The sequence below is a fragment of the Heterodontus francisci genome, chromosome 11 (genome assembly GCF_036365525.1).
Source record: "Heterodontus francisci isolate sHetFra1 chromosome 11, sHetFra1.hap1, whole genome shotgun sequence".
Classification (NCBI taxonomy): Eukaryota; Metazoa; Chordata; class Chondrichthyes; order Heterodontiformes; family Heterodontidae; genus Heterodontus; species Heterodontus francisci.
In genome coordinates, this window is record NC_090381.1 from 42176171 (window position 1) to 42199583 (window position 23413).

At 43.2% G+C, this 23413-nt stretch overlaps 1 protein-coding gene and 1 long non-coding RNA gene across 3 annotated transcripts in view; one reads left to right on the forward strand and one right to left on the reverse strand.

Annotated features, from left to right (window-relative positions):
* LOC137375213 (uncharacterized) overlaps positions 1-23413 on the forward strand; it is a 98367-nt gene that overhangs the window by 43304 nt on the left and 31650 nt on the right. The window contains exon 2 of the long non-coding RNA XR_010975946.1: positions 9208-9326. This is a non-coding gene — a long non-coding RNA (uncharacterized lncRNA). The remainder of the gene's footprint in view (positions 1-9207; positions 9327-23413) is intronic.
* On the reverse strand, positions 342-23000 carry LOC137375212 (hepatic and glial cell adhesion molecule-like). Of its 2 annotated transcripts, none has more exons than XM_068042022.1 (5): positions 22883-23000; positions 15822-15937; positions 15634-15738; positions 13053-13267; positions 342-607 (listed from the first exon to the last, which is right to left on the reverse strand). In XM_068042022.1, exons 2-5 carry the CDS (start codon positions 15910-15912, stop codon positions 569-571), a joined length of 450 nt encoding a protein of 149 aa, XP_067898123.1. In that variant the 5' UTR covers positions 15913-15937; positions 22883-23000; the 3' UTR covers positions 342-568. The 2 variants fall into 2 exon arrangements, with proteins under 2 accessions (XP_067898123.1, XP_067898122.1); XM_068042021.1 differs by having other exon boundaries at positions 15385-15738.

Genomic DNA, 23413 nt, shown 5'->3' on the forward strand with positions numbered 1-23413 from the left:
CTTGTTCGATGTTGGAGACTTTTCTCTCTTGAGGTTCACGCCTTCTTTGGATTTGGAGTTCCGTGAGAAATAGATGGGAGCAGACAGGAGAGGTCTTCTCAGTCCAGGAGGAAACAGTCTTTCTCAGTTCAAAAGCTGTCTGTGCACAATTCAAAAACTCCCAAGTTGCCCAGCAGGTTAGTCACATGGCCAACTAGTTTAACCACTTCTGTGTTTGTGGATTCTCTTGTCCTGGCAGATCCTGAATGTCTCTTCTTACACACAATACCCGGTGATCAAAGTCCATTTTAGGTTAAATGGATAAGGAAAGTAACCTCTCATGTCTCCATTGGTATGCAAATTTCCTCCATCCAAGTGTCTGGTAGTCCTTGTAACAGGCCTTCTCTTCTTCTCAGCAACAATTTGAAATTTAATGTCCATGTGGCAAAATTAATATGCCTCATTCTTGGCAGGTGGAGCCCAACATGACAACACTTTCCTTTGTTTTAGATTTCTAGATTATTCCACTTACTTTGCTGATGTTGAAATTGTCTCCAGATAACACAGAAAATATATGCAGAAACTGAGGTCATGATGAAAATAACGAGGGAACGAATGATCCAAAAATCTAAAACAGATTAGAGTTTTGAGAAGTTTAGGTATGTTTTAACAAGATTCTTCTTCATTTCATAAGTCTGTAGTTTTATAGTTTACTAAAGAGTAAATGTAATTACAACTCAGAAAGAGAAGCAGAGTTGGAGATTCAAAACATAAACTGTCTTTGAAGTACTGATTGCACTGATTTGCCTCTGCCTAATGCTCCCCTTGTGCACTGGGTTTGGGGTGTTAGGCCGAGGGAATTGGAATGGAGGCTTGAAACAACAGGGAACATCTAAATGATGGGAGAGTGATGCAATAACACCTCCTGTGTCATTTGCCAGGGATTCTCCTGACATTTGTCTCCCCCAAAGACTGCCCAATGAATCGGATGGGCGAGGTTGTTGGCTGCCCCATCAGATTAGAGCAACAAGAGGACAAACAGTGACCTCAAAGGAATTTTTCCCTCCTCCCTGCTATCAAATCCCCTCAACTCTTCTCTCCCATTCCCCCTCCCTCCTTTGTCCCTCCCTCTACATTCCCTTCTCTCTCCCTCACCTCTCTCCCTCCTTGCTCTCCTTTCCTTCTCTCTCTTAGTTTTGCTCCCTCGCTTCCCCCTTCTCTCACATCCACGCCTCCTCCCTCTCTTCCTATCTTATTCCCTCCTCTTTTTCTTCTTCTCCACCTTCTCAACTTTTCTTCTTTTCCTTTCATCCTCTGCTCCTCCCTTCATCTCTCCTCTCTGTCCCTTTCCTTCCTCCCTTTGTCATTCCTAACCTCCTTTCTTCCCTTCCTTCACCTCTCTGCCTCCTCCCTTTCTTATCCAATTACCTCTTGCATTCTCCCTTTCTTCTATAGGAACATGAGTAGGCCATTTAGTCCCTTGAGCCTCTTCCTCTATTCAAAGGGATTATGACTGATCCACAATCTAACTCCATAAATCCACCTTTGCCCCACATCCATTAATATCTTTTTCCCTTCTCCACCCTCCTCCTCCCCCTCTCCCAAGGGGGAGTGAAAAGAAGCACAAGTGATTTGGAGAGGGAATGGGAAGCAAATCAGAGTTAGTAAGAGTCTCCTGTGCCTTGTGGTGCATGAGGAAACCCAATTCTTCCACTGCTGTCTGTCCAGAGCAAGATATTTGAATCCAAAGGTGATATCATCTTGTCTTATAGCCAGCAGATGGTGAACTTCCACCGCTGATGTTTATATGTATAAGTCTGTGACAAACTTGTCTTGTCCATGCATTCCTTCCATAATAAAAGGCATTTTTGCATAGACATGTTGTTAAACCTGACTCACAACTCTACCAAGAGGACAGGTGGGACTGGCTTAAGTCTGGCTCCGAGGTTCCGATGGCTATGTTGGCCCTACCTGGAGCTATACTCCTGCCAGTATAGCTCTCAAGATTATAGGATCAAGCCTTCCCACCTTGTGAGGTGCAGTATGTAGGGAAGGATTATCCCTACACTCCAAATGCAGCCTGCCACTAATGGTGGCTCCTTTTGCCATTGCGCCACAGCATTCCAGCCACCACCTTGCATTGAAAAAGAAGGAAGAGCAAAACAGAGAAGCAAAAAGAAGAGTTATAGAAAGAAAAGTAGAAGTGATATTAGCAAAGCCCACTGCAACCTCTTTCAAGAATATCTTCTGTCCCAGTAGCAGGAGGGGCAACTTACTGCTCTCCCACGCCCTAGGATGTTGAGTTTCTCAGCCTCTCCCCTCCCACACTGAAGTAGTTTTCCATCATTACTCTCACTTGCTCCATACCTCCATTTACCACCTCCTCCCTATCTCCCATTCCCTAACTTCTTTCTCTTCCTGATTCCCCATTACTGCCCTTGCCTTTCTCACTGTCCCCTCCCTCCACTACCTGAATTCCTGTCTGCAGAAGATTTATGAGGGACCCTGTGGATAGAGAAATGTTAAAAAAAAAAATGTGTGAACTCATACACTGGCTCAGAATAAATTAGCATGTTGCTTGTCTAGATAGCAAATTTGTTATCCTGCTTAAAATATAGATCAAATCAGCAAGCAGAAACATAGAAACCTCATCCAATACTACACATAGCATAAAAATAAAATACTGTGGATGCTGGAAATCTGAAATAAAAATAGAAGATGCTGGAAATACTCAGCAAGTCAAACAGCATCTGTGGAGACTGAAACAGAGTTACCGTTTCAAGTCAATGATCTTTCATTAGAACTTTGGAAAGGTTAAAAATGTAATAGGTTTTAAGCAATTGAAAGAGGGGAAGGGTGGAAAAAGAAATAAAGGAAGGTCTGTGATGGGCAGAAGACGGGAGACATTAAATGACAAAGAGTTGGTGGAAAAGAGCCAAAGGGAGTAATAATGGGACAAGTAAAGAAACAAAATGTGTCCAGAGGAGGTGTGAATTGGCAGAAAAATGAACAGCTGCTCTCGGAAAACAAAAACAAAATGAAGACTGAAACACATGCAAAGAAAAGGAAACCAAATGGGGAGCAAAGATTACAGTCTGAAATTGTTGAAGTCAATGTTGAGATGTTGAGCCTAGAAGGCTGTAAAGTACCTAATCAAAAGATGAAGTGCTGTTCCTTGAGCTTGCACTGAGCTTTGTTGGAATACTGCGGTAGGCCGAGGACAGAGATGTCAGTGTGAGAGCAAGGTGCTGAATTAAAATGGCAGACCACTGGAAGCTAGGGGCCATGCTTGCAGACTGAATGGAGGTGTTCCACAATGTAGTCCCCAATCTGCATTTAGTCTCCCTAATGTAGAGCAGACTGCATTGTGAACAGTGACTACAGTGTACTAGATTCAAAGAAGTACATGGAAATCGCTGTTTCACCTGGAAGGAGTGTTTGGGGCTTTGGACAGTGAGGAGAGAAGGTAAAAGGGCAGGTGTTGCAGGTCCAGCACTTGCCTGGAAAGGTGCCGTGGCAAGCGGATGGGGGTTGGGGATGATTGAGGAGTGGACCAGGATGTTGTGGAGGGAATGGTCCCTTTGGAATGCTGAAAGGGGAGTGGAAGATGTGTTTGGTAGTGGAATCATGCTGGAGATGGTGGAGATGGCAGAGGATGATCTGTTGAGTATGGAGGCTGATGGGGTGGAAAGTGAAGACAAAAGGGAACCCTATTGTGGTTCTAGGAGGGAGGGGAAGGGGAGAGAGCAAAAGTGTGGGAAGTGGGTTGGACAAGGTGAAGGGCTGAGTCAACCATGGTGGGGGAGGCGGAATCCTCAGTTGAGGGAAAAGAAAGACATATCTGAAGTGCTGGTGTGGAAGGTTACATCATCAGATCAGATGTGATGGAGAGGAAAAACTGGGAGAATGGAATGGAGTCCTTACAGGAAGTGGGTTGTGAGGAAGTGTAGTCGAGGTAGCTTTGTATCAACTAATTCACATTGTAAATGAAGGACTGTTACTCACATTAGTCAGAGTCATCTATCACCCCCTCCACCCTGAGCGAAATTGTGATAAATTGAGTGAATCTTTTTTCCTCCAGAAATGGAATATCTCTGAAGTCCTTAGTGACAAAACATCACAGTTTGTAAATGCTGTGCCCAGATTGAGTTCAGGCATCAAGCTCCCAGGGAGCACCATAAGTTGATGAACGTGGTGAACGGCTGTGTGGAGTTTGTCAGATGGGTATTCTGCTACATCACGTTTCTGTCTCGAGCAACTGTTCTTAACTCTCTACCCTCTGCTGATGTATTACGAACATGCTCTCGGTGTGGTATTTCGTTCCATTTGGATGGCATTGAGCAAAGCCCATTGTCACTGCAACAAGTGTCCCTCTACTATATTATACACATATACACATTTGAGTGTACCAAATGGCACCTAATCCAACTAAAAATTTGTGGCTGTAGCTTAAAGGGTAATTTTGAAATCAAAACCAGTCAAGTTCCTGCAGTGCCCACTAGCTGGTGAAGGTCTCAGATGTGAAGTACACTGTATGGTTGTATTCCATGGTTACCCAGATACTTACCAGAGTAAGTGTAATTCTTTTTCATTTGTTTGAGTATTTTATTGAGTATTTAGTCCCTTAACAATGAATATCTGAGAATGGACCAATTAGGCACCTGGTTGGATCTGGACTGCACCAGTCAGACAGTCTGCAGAGTGGCAGAGAACAGGAGCTGCTGAATGTGATGTCTGGTAAAGTGTTTTGAGTTTCTGTAAACCGTGTTGTAATTCATATCTTGTTCAAGGTTGTATTTTATTGAATGCTAGAGTTTACCTGATATGAAAGTGTCAGCTGAGGTTTGTGGGTTGTGCTCCAGTCATAAATAGTTTTGAATGGATAGAGTGTTGGGAGTTAGCACAGTTTGTCATTGTGAAGTGAAACACACTGAATATCTCGTTTAGGTCAGAACTGTGTTTTTATTTGCATTGTTTTTATTGAGCTGAGTTATTGGTTCTTTCATATCTCCCTTCCTGAAGGAGTTGACTTCTTTCTTGAGAAAAGGTGACACAAGTACTGATCACTCTTTGATTTGTCACAACTGCCCATTATTCATTTATGGGTCTTGATAGGGTGGCTGATCTTGATTTCAGCCAATGGTTACTTCCAGCAAGAATAGCTGGGCAGTGATCAGGAATGGAAAGTCAGATTGCCTTTTGTTTCTCTCCCTGACTTCAGAACACTAAAGGTCATTAGTTCAGAAACCAAAGAAGAATTCCTCGCCTATGTGGGTCACTTACCCATTGGGTAAACTGGGCAATGGATCAAGCTGGTAATTGAAAATTATTTACAATAAAAGAAATATGATTCGCGACAGCCAGGCTGATCATTTAACATGAGTCAGATTGGTTTGCTCTGCTGTGCTCATGGTGCATTCTGAACTGAATGAGATATTTAATATTCCACTTTATAATGAAAAACAGAATTGCCTCTCATCACTCATACAAAAATGTTCTGTAGCTGGATGGCTAACAGCTAAGCATCTGCAGAGCATGTAGGGAAAAATAGCCATCCTTACACAAGGGCGAGAACTGTGAGAGACGAACCCAGCCTGCTAGGCAGTGTGTGAGATAAGATGTGCTACTGCTAGACAAGGACAGAAAGCAAGAACAAGGCCAGCAGATGTATTTTGTTTTGCTTTTAACCAGCACTAAGTAAAACGGATGACTCCAAGTCAGGGGTGTACTTGACTAAGAACATTCTCGAGTCTGGGAACAACTGGATAAAAAGGGGAGGCTAGGAGCCTCCAAAGGAAGAAGACCTGCAGGACCATCGTGGAAAGGGAACCCTGAGTCCACTTCAGTGAAGAGAACCTATCAGAGGGAGACGGATCACCTCGCCTCGCAACAGGCAGTGTTTAAGTCCAATAATCTTGTGATTTATTGTAACAAGTAACAAGAAGTTTAACAAGTGAAATAACAGCAAATAAGTGATTTAAGTATCAATAAAAGTGTTTATATGAAGTATCTCGTACAAGTGTCTTGTGTCCGCCATGTCATTTGACACCCTAGTTTGAGGGTCAACATTTTGGCATCCCTGGGTGAGCACAGTTAAGTGATCACCCTAAAGTCACGCCGTGTCCAACCCACAGACATGATGGACAAACAGCAGAATGATGGATGTCTGTCCAGATTGGGAGAAGGTGCTCCGCGGGTACCTAAAGCGTAAATGACCCAAGTGGGTCGAATATGCTAATAAGGTTTTTGAGGGTGTGGGACCCATTGGACAGGAACACTGGGAAGAGGCTGGGAAATAACAAGCGAAGCACGCCTCTAAGCTTAGTCAGGCTATGGCATTAGCCAGTTGTATGAGGGAATTATGTGAAAAGTAAATGGAGAATGTTAGGTTAAAAGCGGAACTCGAGGGGACCAAACTACAGTCAGAGGTCTCAAGGCGGGAGACAGACGATTTGAGAAAAAGGGTGTGTGAGGAGGAGTGTAAAGCACAAATGTACGTTATTCATATGAGTCAGTTTCAAACTCAATATGAACAGGCGCACCAGGAGAGAGAGAGAGAGAGAAGTGTAGGAGAAAGAGGCAGCTAATAAGGCAGTGTCTGACTTAAATGAAAAATGTTACAATTTGCAGGCAGCCCTGAAAGCGCTGCACCAGTTCCAATTACAAGGGCAGCGTAAAGGAGCTGACCATAGTAAGTGTCAGTGAGAAATAGATAGATTAAAAAGTCAACTTGCCGCCAGCCGAGGTATGATATGTGTTTTTTGGGAGACAAAAGGGAATGATGATGACGATGTGGATTGGGGCAGTCTAGATGAAGCAGCCTGTAGGTATGGAGAAGGGGAAGGAGAGCGTGATTGGGGCTGGGTTGATCCACCGCCACAACATAACAACAAGCCGGTGGTCCCTTCTGCACCGTCTGAGACAGTACCAATGAACCCGATAATGACGACCCAAGGCACGCCTGCTGAAAACAGAAGTACTTCTTACAGTACTCCCCTTATAGTGGCACAATTGTCGGAAATAGCCAAGAAGGTAACGCCCCTGGAGCCGGGACAGGACCCTTGGGAGTTTTTTAGTCATTGTCATAGACTTGGGACCCTACATGGCTTAGACACAGGGGAAGAGCAAAAGTTAGTACTTATGTGTTTGGGGAAAACAATCCTCATTGCACTGCCTGAGGATAGAGCTAACGGGGAAGGGACCTTTGAGGAAACCAAAACCGCCATTCTGTCAGCTATGGGATACGTCAAAGGGGACCCCGTCAATTTACTGAGTAAGTGCGGGCAGCGCAAAGGGGAACATCCAACGGCGTTCGCCAATAGGTTGTGGGTCCATCTCAGCGATGTCTTTGGGCCAGGCCTTAACCGGGCAGAACTGGCAGCCCCTAAGAGAACCCGATGGGTCAGAACAGTGATCTCTCATGCCACAGAAAACAGTCGGAAAGCATGCGAGCCTTTTGACCCAGTGGACAGAGGCCATACTGAAGAGTGGGCAGTTAGGCGCATGACCCTCGCCTGGGAAAGGGAGGCACGGGAGAATGCAAGGCAGCGGTCTAAAGAAGGGCAAATGAACCCAGATAAAATTCGGAGTCAGGGCCCTGTATGGAAAAATGAAGGTCGAAGAGGGGGGCGGGGAAATAACAACTCCCGGCAGCCTCTACCCCCATATGCTGCCCCAGCAGGCAGAGGCTGGAATCAAAATCAAAATATCAGTCAGGGCCAATGTTATAATTGCAGTCGGATGGGCCAGTACGCTAGAGAGTGACAAGAATCACCACGTCAACCTCCCCAAAATCAGGGACCCAGTCAAAATTATTTGCCCCCACCACCTCCACCACTGGAGGGACCTTGGGGACAGGGTCAGGCATCCGAGTGCATGATGGTGTCAGGCCTCTCCAGTATGGGTGTGTAGCACCAAATGGGATGGTGTGGGATGACCTCTGGTGGAAGGTGAGGTAGAAGGCCACCCCATCGAAGTTTTATGGGATACTGGAGGTTCCCGCACCACCCTTAACACATCCAAAGGAATAGATCCATCATGGCGTACGCATGAATGTCAGATATTGACAGCGCATGATCCCACGGGACCATTTGTGCCAAAATAAAAAGGGGAGGGGGTAACCTGGCAATCAAACCCTAAAAATTTTTGTTGATGGATCCTCCATAGTCGGGGACAGAATTAGGAAAACAGGATTTGGCATCTATGCAGAAGACTACCAAGGTACACCTTGTGTAGAGATGGCTTTAAAACTGCCAGCTAAAATGAGCGCTCAGACTGTCAAGTTAGCAGCGATAGCGTATATGGTCAGCCACCCCAACAAATTTCCCCCACCAGTAGATCTATATTCGGACAGCATGTATGTATGCAACAGTTTAACTGATTTCCTGTTCTTGTGTGAAGCAAGAGGCTTTGTATCAGTGGACGGCAAACCTTTACCATCTGCGTCCCTCCTAAAACACACTATCCAGACAGCCCAAGGACAAGAATATGGTATAATCAAAGTGAAAAGCACACCATAAATCTTCCCCAGCTGGAAACATATGAGCAGATGAATTGGCAAAGCAAGGCTCCCGAGACAGAGAGCCATGGCAACTCCCAATAGATGAGCAAGTAAACGCAGTCACTGTCAATCAGACTTTCGTCGGCAAGGTGAAACCTGTAGAATATTATATAGGACAGGAAGTTATGCTCCAGTACTTCGGCCCTCACTCTGTAGTGGATAAAGCTAGTCCCTCGGTATACAAAGCCCTACTGGACTCTGGGAGGACCGGATAATATCATGTAAACCAATTAAAATTGTTCGGTAAACAGAGTAACCACCAGCATCATGTGTTGCTGGACGCGTGCGAAGCATCGTCTCCGGCCCCTAGCCTTTTGCCATTGCCACAAGTGCCGCAAGCGGGACAGACCTTAGGGAACGTTCAAGGGACCCAACAACAACAACCACCCTTTCATCAGGGCCATAGGTGAAGAAGGCCTAGACAAACACCGATCTCCCCGATCTGTACTCGCTTACGGGGGAAAAGGCGTTTAAATCGCTTGGATAATGATCTTGATCTCAGCAGGTTAATTGGCTATATTAAGAAACTGTAAATATGAGCAGAAATAACCTTGTATTTTACAGATAATAAGTAATTTGCAAGGAAGCTGTTTATCGCGTTCGTGATGTGTGGACTGCTTAACTACCCCATCCACCAAACTAATGTCTGACCCGTCCCACACTTTCAGAAAACAGCCATCTGGAGAGGGCGTGATATACAGAGAACGCAAAGTGGCTTCAAACCGTGATGCATCGGAAAGTAAGGGTCGTCTATATTATGGACCATTCCCGAGGCCACAACTAGACGGTGAGACACCTGGTTCGGTATTTACATGGTGTGTTGGCATAATATTTGAACTGACTATTAGTGTCCCATTGAATAGACAAATGTATATTAATTGTCCCTCAGCATTTCCCAGTCCAATGTTCATTGAGGCCTTGGCACAGGGCGAGCAGGTTCAGGATGAGCTTGGGAATCATATAACCCTGACAATACCATCCAGGATAGACCAAATCGAGATGGTTGATATACATAAGAGGGAAGAAACTAGGATTAATGTCACGGAAAGAGATTAAACAGAGTTTAGGAAGGTATTTTGAAAAATATACAAAACTAACATTAGACTTTTACCTGAGGACTTGCAATGTCACAGAGACATAAGAGATATACAGCACAGAATCAGGCCCTTCGGCCCATCGTGTCTGTGCCAGCCATCAAACACCTAACTATTCTAATCCCATTTTCCAGCACTTGGCCCGTAGCCTTGTATGCTATGGCATTTAAAGTGCTCATCTAAATACTTCTAAATACCCTGGGTGAAAAAATGTTTCCTCAAATCCCCTCTAAACCTCCTGCACCTTACCTTAAATCTATGCCCCCTGTTTATGGACCCTTATGCTAAGGGAAAAAGTTTCTTCCTATCTAACCTACCAATGCCCCTCATAATTTTGTATACCTCAATCATATCTCCGTTCAGCCTTCTCTGCTCTAAGGAAAACAAACCCAGCCTTTTCAGTCTCTCTTCATAGCTGAAATGCTCCAGCCCAGGCAACATCCTGGTAAATCCCCTCTGCACTCTCTCCAGTGCAATCACATCCTTCCTATAGTGTGGTGTCCAGAACTGTACACAGTACTCCAGCTGTGGCCTAATTAGCATTTTATACAGCTCCATCATAACCTCCCTGCTCTTATATTCTATGCCTCGGCTAATAAAGGCAAGTGTCCCATAAGCCTTCCTAACCACCTTATCTACCTGTGCTGCTGCCTTCAGTGATCTATGAACAAGTACACCAAGGTCCCTCTGACCCTCTGTACTTCCTAGGGTCCTACCACCCATTGTATATTCCCTTGCCTTGTTAGTCCTCCCAAAATACATCACTTCACACATCTCAGGATTAAATTCCATTTGCCACTGCTCCGCCCATCTTACCAGCCCATCTATATCGTCCTGTAATCTAAGGCTTTCCTCCTCACTATTTACGACACCACCAATTTTCGTGTCATCTGCGAACTTACTGATCATACCTCCTATATTCACTTCTAAATCATTAATGTACACTACAAACAGCAAGGGACCTAGCACCCCTGCGGTACACCACTGGTCACAGGCTTCCACTAGCAAAAACAACCCTCGACCATTACCCTCTGCCTCCTGCCACTAAGCCAATTTTGGATCCAATTTGCCAAATTGCCCTGGATTCCATGGGTTCTTACCTTCTTAACAAATCTCCCCTGCGGGACCTTATCAAAAGCCTTACTGAAGCCCATGTAAACTACATCAACTGCTTTACCCTCATCGACACATCTAGTCACCTCCTCGAAAAATTCAATCAAGTTAGTCAGACACGATCTCCTCCTGACAAAGCCATGCTGACTATCTCTGATTATTCCCTGCCTCTCCAAGTGGAGATTAATCCTGTCCCTCAGAATTTTTTCCAATAGTTTCCCAACCACTGATGTTAGACTCACCGGCCTGTAATTACCTGGTTTATCCCTTCTACCCCTTCGTAAATAATGGTACCACATTCGCTGTCCTCCAATCCTCTGGTACCTCTCCTGTGGCCAGAGAGGATTTGAAAATTTGTGTCAGAGGCCTTGCAATCTCCTCCTTTGCCTCACCAAACAGCCTGGGATACATTTCATCTGGGCCTGGGGATTTATCCACTTTTAAAACAGCTAATACTTTCTCCCCTTCAATGCTAATATGTTCAAGTATATCACAATCTCCCTCCCTGATCTCGACACCTACATAGTCCTTCTCCATTGCGAACACAGATGAAAAGTAATCATTTTAAACTTCGCCTATGTCCTCCGGCTCCACACACAGATTGCCACTTTGGTCCCTAATGGGCCCTACTCTTTCCTGGGTTATCCTCTTGCCCTTAATATACTTATAAAATACCTTAGGATTTTCCTTTAACTTTCCTGCCAGTGTTTTTTCATGTCCCCTCTTCGCTCTTCTAATTAATTTTTTAAGTACCCCCCTATACTTTCTATATCCTCAACTGCCTCCACTGTTTTCAGCACTCTGAATCTGCCATAAGCCTCCTTTTTTTTTTTACTGATACAATCCTCTACATCCCTTGACATCCAGGGTTCCCTGGACTTGTTGGTCCTACCCTTCACCTTAATGGTTACATGTTGGCTCTGAACTCTCACTATTTCCTCTTTGAATGACTCGATCAATGGATCAAGAAACAGTGAGCTAAAACTCACTAGACATTTGTCAAAGTCATTCAGAAAGCCGATGGAACCGGGTGAAAGATTGAAGTGATTAAAGTAACCAACTGGTGGGATGATATTTTGAATTAGGATACCAACATACAGATACATCCTTGGATAAGTATTGTTTCGCACATTGTGATTATTGGTATGATTGTGATTTTGATGTATCAAGTGAATACTCTGATTATGTTTAAACATTGGAAAGTTGAAATGGAAGGGAAATTGGAAATGGACTGGTATGTGCGAAAACACAAACGAATGATAGATATAAGTAAATGTAACACGGCCTGGACTTGAATATCTGCTGTCGCGAGGTGGGATATGATCAGGGCTCCTTTATGATCCAATTCGCTAACGCTTAATGGATCAAAGGGTGAATTGTAGCCGGATGGAGAGCATCTGCAGAGCATGAAGGGAAAAATAGCCAGCCTTACACAAGGGCAAGAACTGTGAGAAACGAACCCAGCCTGCTAGGCAGTGTGTAAGGTAAGATGTGCTACTGCTAAACAAGGACAGAAAGCAAGAACAAGGCCAGCAGATGTATTTTGTTTTGCTTTTAACCAGCACTAAGCAAAACGGATGACTCCAAGTCAGGGGTGTACTTGACTAAGAACATTCTCGAGGCTGGGAACAACTGGATAAAAAGGGGAGGCTAGGAGCCTCCAAAGGAAGAAGACCTGCAGGACCATTGTGGAAAGGGAACCCTGAGTCCACTTCAGTGAAGAGAACCTATCAGAGGGAGACGGATCACCTCGCCTCGCAACGGGCAGTATTTTAGTCCAATAATCTTGTGATTTATTGTAACAGGTAACAAGTGAAATAACAGCAGAAAAGTGATTTAAGTATCAATAAAAGTGTTTATACGAAGTATCTGGTGTAGGCGTCGTTTGTCCGCCATGTCAGTTGACACCCTAGTTTGAGGGTCAACATTCAATACTGCAACGTAACCTACAAACTTCAACTGACATTTTCTTGTCAGATACACAATAGAGTTTAATAAAATCCAGCCTTGAAAGGTATTGCATTGTGATTCAGAGTTATATTTCTGCTGTGTGAAATTAATCTCAAAGTTATATTGACTAATTAGAGGTCAACAGCCTTTCGTCAGTACAGTTCTGATGAAAGATCATTGACCAGAAACATTAACTCTGCTTTTCTCTCCACTGATGCTGTCTGACCTGCTGAGTATTTCCAGCATTTTCTGTTCTTCTTTCAGATTTCTGTTTAGTTTCAATGATATACCAAGCTCTCACTATTATTCCCATTGCACGGCTTAGGCCTCACTGGGTCACTAGTTGCATTACTGACCGGATTCTCCGCTATGCATCTGTATACATGTTGTTCCTGTTCATTACCACGGTCTATCACTAGATCTGTTCTATTGTATGCTCCATCAATGGCTCCTGATGATTCTTTTCTCCAATGAAATGTGACATTTGTTCCTTTAGAGACCGAGCAGCTCAGAATAATATTTGGAGTCAAACAGTCACCTACAATTTTCAGAGCAGGCTGGGAAACTGGTTCTGGAATAGACAAAAGGCAATGGACATAAAACCTGTTTATTTTAAAACTGGAATTGAGAAATTAATAAATTCAGTATTCCCTCTCCATGTGTGCTGTTAAGCATTGCTGTTCCTAATAAATGGTGTCTCTGAAACTAATGTTTCAAATAGATTACCAGTAAAATGTCTCAGTGATAGGATGTTGCGTCTTTATAAAGCAGAGACCCATCTTAGTGCCTAGTCTACCCAGTCAATATCTGTTTTGAGCTCAGACAGGAACCAGATCACAAAATTAGGTGGAGATCATCTACCTAATTTTGGCTCTGCACAAATTGCTGGTCAGGCCTGGGGTGGCTTTGCAAGCTCTTGTCTGAAGCAGGCGGGAGCTTTATTTTCATGTTGAAAAGGCGGTGGATTGCTCTATTTCAATTCATGGATTGTGCGTGAGCTTGATAGTAAGTTCACTGTACACCCAGAAAACCTGCCAACTAGCATTGCTAGGGGTGGATTCTTGAGTGGGAGATTGTTGAAAGCATCCTGTATTGAACAAGTTAGCTTTTTCTTCTGCACATTTCAGTGCACTATTTTGGGACTTCATTTCCTCTGGCACTGGGACTTCCATGAACCTTTGTTCTGGTTCAGGATTGTCCAACCTTTTTGCGTGGTGGGCTACATTACAATTTTTATCTTACATAAGGGGCCAGTGAGACAATTTCGGAAAGATAAAGGCATTAAAATTTATCCTATTATTAATCAAAACAACAACAAAGGTGCATTTTTGTGAAGAAGCTTTAAATGAGAAGACTAATTTATTGACTTACTTTCTCCTCACTATGTTGGACACTGATTTAGTGAGAGACCTGGCAATTTCTTTTGCTTGCACAAGTACTCAGTGTTTCACCACACACGTAGCCATGCGGAGTATTCCGGATAGGTGTCATTCTGTCAGGAGTGATCTTGACCACTCTCTCTCCCTCTCCCTTTGTCTTCCTCCCACTCTCTATCCGTCCCCCTTTCTCTGCCCCCCCCCCCCCTCTCTGTCCCTTTCTCTCTCTTTCTCTCTGCCCATCTATGTCTGTCTGTCTGTCTCTCTCTCTCTCTCTCTCTCTGCCCCCCCTTCTCTTTCCCCCTCTCTTTCTGCCCCCCCCCCCCCCCGCCCCCTCTCTTTCTCTAGAATCTAGTTGTTCTCAATCTGCATTTCCCTCTACTGGCATCAATGTCAATTAATCAATTGTCTAATCCTCTGAACTTTGATATTTGGAAAAGGAGGAGGACCTATGGATTGAGGCCAGGCAGGTGAAGCTGCCACCAAGTGCTCTGTGCTGTCCTGCTGGCATTCGCTCACCAGTATCTGCAGAATGATATGAAATTACCTCACTTTCACAATTGTATGTCTGATGGGGATTCCTCATCTGAAGGGAAGCTGTGTCAGGAGACCTGTGATAAAATAACTATGATATGTGAAAGCCTGGCAAGCCATTATGCACAGCTCTGCATCTTCCTTCCTGCTGATTCAAACACCAAGAAGACAGGCCCACAAGGTTATTGCCAGAGTAAGTATTTCAGGGCGTGTATAACTAACTGGTGGCATTTTGGTGGGTGCAGCCAATTTGGTCACGTTTCTTGATCATTCTGGCATGCCGTCATTCATGCATCAGTATGTAAAGCATGACATGCTGTGATTGGGTGGCCTCTGAGTAAGAAAGAGATTCCCGAGGGATTCTCCCATTGGGTCTCCACCACTTTTTTGGTGGGGGGAGAGGTTATACCAGTCTCTGGAGGAGTTATGGTGGGAGACCAGCTGAACACTTGTTGAGCATTGTAAACTGCCTTAGCCCACTCTGTACTGTGTAATTTTAGATTTTGCTACCCAGCTGTACTCAGTTTCATATTGAAGTCAGTGTTTAACTAATCTCTCCCATTAACAGCTTGAAATCTGAAAAGCTTCATTTGTTCAATGCATCAAGGCACAATCTATGCCCCTCAATTATTACTAAAGGAGGGATAACTTGTTACTGTACAGTTATAACACACTGACCAGCAGACATTTCTTGACTATAACAGAATGCAGGAACTTAAACTTTTTTTTACAAATATTAAAACCTTTTTCATTACTTCCTAATTTATAATTGACTTACCAAACACACGCAGTTCAAACCTCTCTGTATCACTGCTTTTCAGTTCTGTGCTGTAGTAGCTGATTTCTATTTCATATATTCCACTGTCATTAATCTGAGCGTTATATAACACTACAGAACCACTCATGTTCCATTGCAGTCTGCCTTCATACAGTGGGTGTATAGTCTTTGGTCCCATTGAATTGTTGATTGCCCATACTGCAATAATAGCAGGTGGAGGTGTGGAACAAAATGTTACGTCATACTGACCTTGTTGATTTACACAGAACAGGACCTGTTCTCCTACGGTCACTTCAGTGGCTGTATTGGGTGTGACCAGTGTCACTGCTCCACAAACAGTAAACAGGTGGAATACTGGAAAAAGAAGAAAACATCTCAGCATCGATTTATTCATTAAAATCCTGTATTAAAATTACAATTTGTCACAATCCTGTTACCTAGAAGAATAATCCTGGTGTTTATGATGTTTAAGCTGTGTTGATCTTTGTTTCTATGCATGTTTCTGTCAGATTTCCAATCTCTGTTCATTTGCACATTAAAAGAGTTCTCCTTTCTGTAAAATAAGCATTTATTCTTATTTTCAGAATGATACAAAATCTCACCCAAATTTTGTTCAATTCCTGGACCGATTGGGAATCAGACCCAACATTTTAAATATGAAGGTGATGATTCCTGGACTGAGATCTCTCTGCGATCATAGTAAAACTTTCATTAGTCAAAATCTGATTTTGTTGTAATATAGAAAACAAATTCCTAAATTTTTTTAAAATGCCATGAAGCTGATATAAATTGTTCATGATTCGGGCCACTTCTGTTCACACTTGAAATCAATTGAGATAATTTAGCATCTTAAACTTCAGTGAGCTTCAGAACGTTAACTATAGTCCAAAGTAGCCATTTGTTGATTAGAGAATGGATCTGGCTCGGCTGCTTTTACACTGTTTATTTACAAGACTACTGATTTATTTTACACAAACAATGCACAGAATTGATGAATATAGCCCTCAAGTATTAATAAAAATCCTAAAACTCTTGGGCCTTGGACCGGAGTAGTGGACCTGGGAGGAGGTGGATCTGGAGCAGTGGCAGTCGGCAGGCAGATCCGGAGCAGCGGTAGTCGGTAGTTGGCGGCAGGCTCTCTCTCTCTCTCTCTCTGTCGGCTGAGTTTCAAAAGAGGAAAAGAAGACCTACAGTAACATCATGGGAAATCTGTAAGCTGATTGGTTGGGTAAGTAACGGTTAGTGCCTGTAAATAGCTTTCAAAAATCAGGGGAAATAAATTTTTTTTCAAAATAAAACCTCAAAACCTACCTGATAAGTGATACGTTTAGTACTATTAAGGTGCGTTTTTTTAGTTAGTGTAATTTATTAATAATTACTTTGTTCCAGTCCTATTCAGACCCCCTCCCCTAACTGTTTTTCCAATACATTGATGACTGTATCGATGCCATTTCCTGCTCCCACCCCGAACTGGAAAACTTTATCAACTTTGCTTCCAATTTCCACCCTTCTCTCACCTTTACATGGTCCATCTCTGACACTTCCCTTCCTTCTTCGACTTCTCTGTCTCCATCTCTGGGGATAGGTTGTCAACTAATATCCATTATAAGCCCACTGACTCCCACAGCTACCTCGACTACACTTCTTCACACCTTATCTCCTGTAAGGACTCCATTCCATTCTCCCAGTTTCTCCGTCTTCGACGCATCTGCTCTGATGATACTACCTTCCATGACGGTGCTTCTGATATCTCTTCCTTTTTCCTTAACCGAGGATTCCCCCCCACTATTGTTGACAGGGCCCTCAACCGTGTCTGGCCCATTTCCTGCACCTCTACCCTCACCCCATCCCCTCCCTCCCAGAACCGTGACAGGCTTCCCCTTGTCCTCACTTTTCACCCCATCAGCCTCCATATCCAAAGGATCATCCTCTGCCATTTCCGCCACCTCCAGCGTGATGCCACTACTAAGCGCATCTTCCCCTCCCTTCCCCTGTCAGCATTCCGAAGGGATTGTTCCCTCCGCGACATCCTGGTCCACTCCTCCATTACCCCCACCACCTCGTCCCCGTCCCATGGCACCTTCCCCCTGCAATCGCAGGAGGTGTAATACCTGCCCATTTACCTCCTCTCTGCTCACTATCCCAGGCCCCAAACACTACTTTCAGGTGAGGCAGCGATTTACTTGTACTTCTTTCAATGTAGTATACTGTATTTGCTGCTCACAATGTGGTCTCCTCTACACTGGGGAGACCAAACGCAGACTGGGTGACCGCTTTGCGGAACACCTCCGCTCAGTCCGCAAGCAGGACCCTGAGCTTCCGGTTGCTTGCCATTTCAATGCTCCCCCTTGCTCTCATGCTCACATCTCTATCCTGGGCTGCTGCAGTGTTCCAGTGAACATCAACGCAAGCTCGAGGAACAGCATCTCATTTACTGATTAGGCACACTACAGCCTGCTGGACTGTACATTGAGTTTAATAATTTCAGAGCATGACGGGCCCCCCATTTTACTTTTATTTTTAGTTATTTTTTCTTTTTTACAATTCTTACAATTTTGTTTTGTATGTTTATTTCATTTCATCTTAGTTTGTTCAGTTTGCTTACCCCCTGTTTTTTTTTTTCCATGTTTGTACTTGCTGCTGTTCAATCTTCAGTCTGTTAATACCCTATCTGTACTAATGCTTTGTCTTTCAACACACCATTAACATATTGTTTGCCTTTGCTCCATGACCTTTTGGTCAGCTATGTGACCTTGTCCAATCTACACCTTCTCCTTTGTTATCTCTTGCCCCACCCCTGCCTCACTTGCTGATAACCTTTGACATTTCTAATATTTGCCAGTTCCGAAGAAGGGTCACTGACCCGAAACGTTAACTCTGCTTCTCTTTCCACAGATGCTGCCAGACCTGCTGAGTATTTCCAGCATTTCTTGTTTTTATTTCAATATCAACTGGGATGCATACAGTGTGATGGGCACAGAGAGGACAAAATTCTTGAACTGCATTCAAGAGAACTTTTTTAGGCAGCATGTAACAAGCCCAGCGAGAGGGGGCACAATTCTAGATTTTGTCTTCGGTAATAAAGCTGGGCAAATGGAGAAAGTAACAATGGGTGACCATTTTGGAGATAGTGACCATAATACAGTAACTTTTAGCATAATCATGGAAAAGGACAAAGATAAAACAGGAGTAAAGGTTCTAAATTGGACGAAGACGAATTTTAAGAAACTGAGAGGTGACCTGGCAAAAGTGGACTGGATACAGCTACTTAAGGGGAAATCAATGGCAAACCAGTAGGAGGCATTCAAAAGCAAGATACTACAGGTACAGTGTAGGCATGTCCCCACTAAGATAAAGTGTGGTACAGCCAAATCCAGAGACCCTGGCTATTTAGAAGCTTACAGGGTAAGTTAAAGCAGATAAAGAAAGCTTATGACGATCACAAAAATCTTAATACTTTAGAAAGCCTAGAAAATGAACGGGTGAAGTAAAAAAGGAAATTAGAAAAGCAAAGAGAGCACATGAAAAATTATTGACAAGTAAAATCAAGGAAAACCCGAAGATGTTTTATCAGTACATTAAGAGCAAGAGGATAACTAAGGAAAGGGTAGGGCCTATCAGGGATGTACAGGGAACTTATGCATGGATGCAGAGGTTCTTAATGAGTTTTTTGTCCCTGTCTTCACAAAGGAGAGGGTTGATGTTGACATTGTAGTTAAAGAAGAGCGTGAAATATTCGATACAATAAGCATAATGAGAGAGGAAGTACTAGAGGGTCTGACATCCTTGAAAGTGGATAAATCGCCAGGGCCGGATGGATTGCATCTCAGATTGTTGAAGGAAGTGAGGAAGGAAATAACGGATGCTCTGAGGATTATCTTCAAATCCTCACTAGATACAGGAGAGGTACCAGATGATTGGAGGTCTGTGAATGTTGTACCATTGTTTAAAAAGGGTGCGAGGAATAGGCCAAGTAATTATAGGCCGGTCAGTCTGACCTCGGTGGTGGGTAAATTGTTAGAATCTATTCTGAGGGCCAGGATAAACTGCCACTTAGAAAGGCAAGGATTAATCAGGGATAGTCAGCATGGAGTTGTTAAGGGAAGGTCATGTCTTACTAACTTGATTGAGTTTTTTGAGGAAGTAACAAGAAGCATTGTTGAGGGTAGTATAGTGGATGTGGTCTACATGGACTTTAGTAAGGCATATGACAAGATCCCACATGGCAGAGTGGTCAGTAAAATGAAAGCCCATGGGCTAAGGCATTGTGCAGGTTGGATCCAGGATTGGCTCAGGAACAGGAAACAATGGGTAGTAGTTGACGGAGGTTTCTGTCAATGGAAAGCTATTTCCAGTGGCATTTCACAGGGCTCAGTGTTGGGTCCCTTGCTGTTTGTGGTATATATTAATGATTTTGGACTTAAATGTGGGAGGCATGATTGGGAAATTTTCTGATGATACTATTATTGGTTGTGTAGTTGATAGTGAAGAGGATAGTTGTAGACTCCAGAATGATATCAATGGTTTGGTTGAGTGGGCGGAAAAGTGGCAAATGGAATTCAATCCAGATAAGTGTGAGGTAGTGCACTTGGGGAGGGCAAATAAAGCGAGGGAATACACAATAAACAGGAGGATATTGAGAGGGGCAGAAGAAGTGAGAGACCTTGGAGTGCATGTCCTGAAGGTGGCAGGACAGGTAGACAGAGTGGTGAAGAAGACATATGGAATGCTTTTCTTTATTGGCCAAGGTATAGAATTCAAAAGCAGGGATGTAATGCTGGAACTGTATAAAACACTTGTTAGGCAATTGGAGTATTGCGGACAGTTCTGGTCACCATATTACAGAAAGGATATAATTGCTCTGGAGAGAGTACAGAGGAGATTTACAAGAATGTTGCCAGGACTCAAAGGTTGCAGCTATGAAAAAAGATTGAATAAGCTAGGGTTATTTTCCATAGAACATCGGAGGCTGAGGGTGACTTAGTTGAGGTGTACAAAATTATGAGGGGCCTAGATAAAGTAGACAGGAAGGACCTGTTTCCCCGAGTGGAGAGGTCAATTACCAGGGGGCACAGATTTAAGGTGATTGATAGAAGGATTTGAGGGGACATGAGGAAATACTTTTTCACCCAGAGTGTGGTGGGTGTCTGGAATTCGCTGCCAGGAACGATGGTGGAGCCAGAAACCCTCAATTCTTTGAAAAAGTACCTGGGCATACACCTGAAGTGCTGCAAGCTGCAAGGCTATGGACCACGTGCTGGAAGGTGGGATTAGATTGGGCGGCTAGTTTCTATTTTTTTTCTTCTCGGTTGGCACGGACACGACGGGCTGAATGGCCTCCTTCTGTGGCTCTATGGTTCTATATAATAACAATTCCTTGCAGTGTAAATGCAGGGACCAGCGTTTTATGTTCATTGAAACAAGATTTCTTAACCCAAGTGGATATTCATAAATCCACATTTTCCTGGGTCTCTGATGTCACTAGTTCTCCAAATGTCAGAATTATCACCCAGTGGCTGCACTTCTGTAATAAAGGGCCCTGGGGTTGGAACATGCACTGTTGTGCAGATCCTACAAGAAGACAGTATACCTGTGACTCACACTATTAAATACCCCTTTGATTTGGAAAAAATTTGCAGAGTCATATGTGGATTCGAACAAGTTTAGACAGATGGAGCAGTTGGTAGTAGATTGGGCTTTGCTGGGGAATTCCTTGTGGAAGAACTGAATGGCCCAGGGATTCTCCTGATGAAGTGTAACAGAAACAATTGGGCTCCCGAATCTTAAAATGGCAAAGCAGTGAAGAACATTTTGAGTTATGAGATACTGGAGCCGAAGATAAGCATTGTAGCAAATTCACAATCTGAAATAATAATTAGCTTGTTTGTTACTACTTGAATTCGGATCAATTCAGACCACTTAAAATTCCTGTGCTGTACTTTTTTAAAAATTCATGAACAGGTGAAGCCATTTTCAATATCCTTCAAATATAGAAGAACAAAATCTTCCTGTGTTGACACTTGTTCAGTGTCCTCACCAAAACCTTCCCCTCCATATCTAATTTCTATTGCTTTAATCATAGCAACAAATGTGTTTTTTTAATACTTTTACTCTTTAATTGTTTTCCGGTGAAATCTGCTTACCGATTTGCCTAATAACAAAGCTTATGTTTGATCCTCTTTCTCTTTATTCATATGCATCAATTGCCTGATAATTTTTTTTGTCCATCATTTGCTCTGGTCTGGGGTGCATAACAGGTACCATGATGTGTATTAATCTTTAACTTTGCAACTGCATGGATTTCACTGTTGCTTATGGCTCAACCCTAATGAACTTAAAGCAGGATTAATAGTAGCAGCCTAATGATACCCTCTTCAGAGCTCTTATGGTGCAGTTACACGGCCACTTTCACATTGATCTGAAATAGTTTCAAGTGCTTACTAATGCAAAAATTGAAAGTATAATGTGCAAAGTCTGAACTGACACTCGAGTGGACTAAAGCATAGCAATTTCAGACCTCTTCCAGAAGGCCATTTTACACCAGTCTGATCTTGACCGTGCACTTTCCGAAATGTCAATTTTGAACTGTTTTGAGCTGTTTTGTTATGTACTTTTTGCAAATTTTTATGAATAAAGTATACTTTTGGAAAAATAAAAGCTTGACCGTGAGCAGTATAACTCCAATACTCCAATGCAATTCCACAAGTGTCCAGATGGTTCATTGCAGACACTGGGAACTTTGAACGCTTTATTCTGAATCTTTTCACTTTTAGCACAGTGGGCTGGATTTTATGCAAGCAGGGCTCCGGCGCTGGACTGAAAAGTTGGGGGGAGCTCCAAGGCGTGGTCCTCGCGCAGCGGAGGCCTCCCCATCCCCACTGCTGTTATGACCCCAGCGTTGGCAGGAAGAGGCCCTAATTTGGCCTCTGGGCAGGAAAACTGTCATTAGCTATGCTGCTTCTGGGAGAATCGGAACTAGAAATCCTGGAGTCAGGTTCTATGGCGGCTGCTGCCGCTCCAATTCTCCGCCACCCCGCCCCCCGCCACCATGAAACCCACCGTCGGGAGGAGAAGAAGATCCGGCCCAGTATTTCCATCTCCCACACACTGTCCTTGAAATAAAGTAGAAAGACTGGGGCTCTTGTAGCTATCAAAGTACTTATACATAGAGCACTGTTGGTTTAACTTGCTACCAGATCTGAGGTACAAGAAGGGTTTGCTGCCAATTATCTAACTCTGGTAGACAGCTGAGTTCAACAGCAACTGTAATCTTTTAAATTAATCCTTTAGATATTGAAGCATTACCGAAAGAGCTGACCCTTTAAACTGAGTAAGTTATCTTATTTCTAACCTGATTTTAAATCTAAATTAAAAAGTTGTCAATTTTTAGCTGCTAGTGACTGTGATGTAAGTATTGCTTGTATTTATAGTCATGTCCTTTTTCTGCTAGGTACTAAAATAACATGGCAAGAGCAGTGAGATCAAGATAATACTTTACCTTGTATAAATGAAGCAAAGTCCTTCACGGTGGCTTAATTAAGTTTCACGTTTGTTCTTACAATCTATAGTTGATGCACTTTTATGAATACATTGTACGTTTCTTTGGAAGAGTGGTCTTTTTGTTCTGTTTCACAAATAAATGCATGTGAAAATGAAACCATACTAGGAAATGCAAAAAATGGTTACTCTTTTGTGGTGTTATTGTTGCTTTGCTTGACCCATTTCTTGACCATTTCACCATTTATGGTGATGGAGACGGAGATGACCATCATTTTCTGTGAGTGATGTGTCACATCCGTTAGTCTATTATTGTTCCAAGTCTATTGGTGCTTTTTTTTCTATCTGTAGTCAATGTTTGTGCATCTCCATAACCTTTTTTCATTGTTTTATTAATTGCAGCATTGGCTGTGAACGTGTAATAGAAAATGCTTTGATCACTGGTAACATTGCTCACAGCAAGTCAGATTTTACAATGGCAGAAGTGTTACGTATTATTCTGCCATTACTAAATGGGTATTGCTCCATTACT

Excerpts from the sequence above, each read along its gene's own strand:
- LOC137375212 (XM_068042021.1), bottom strand. The coding sequence starts at position 15,912 with ATGAACAGAGATTGGAAATCTGACAGAAACATGCATAGAAACAAAGAT. Across the intron at positions 15,739-15,821 it reads CACCAGGATTATTCTTCTAG|TATTCCACCTGTTTACTGTT; the intron begins GTAACAGGATTG and ends TTCTTTTTCCAG. Across the intron at positions 608-13,052 it reads GATGCATAGCGGAGAATCCG|ATTTTTGGATCATTCGTTCC; the intron begins GTCAGTAATGCA and ends AATCTGTTTTAG.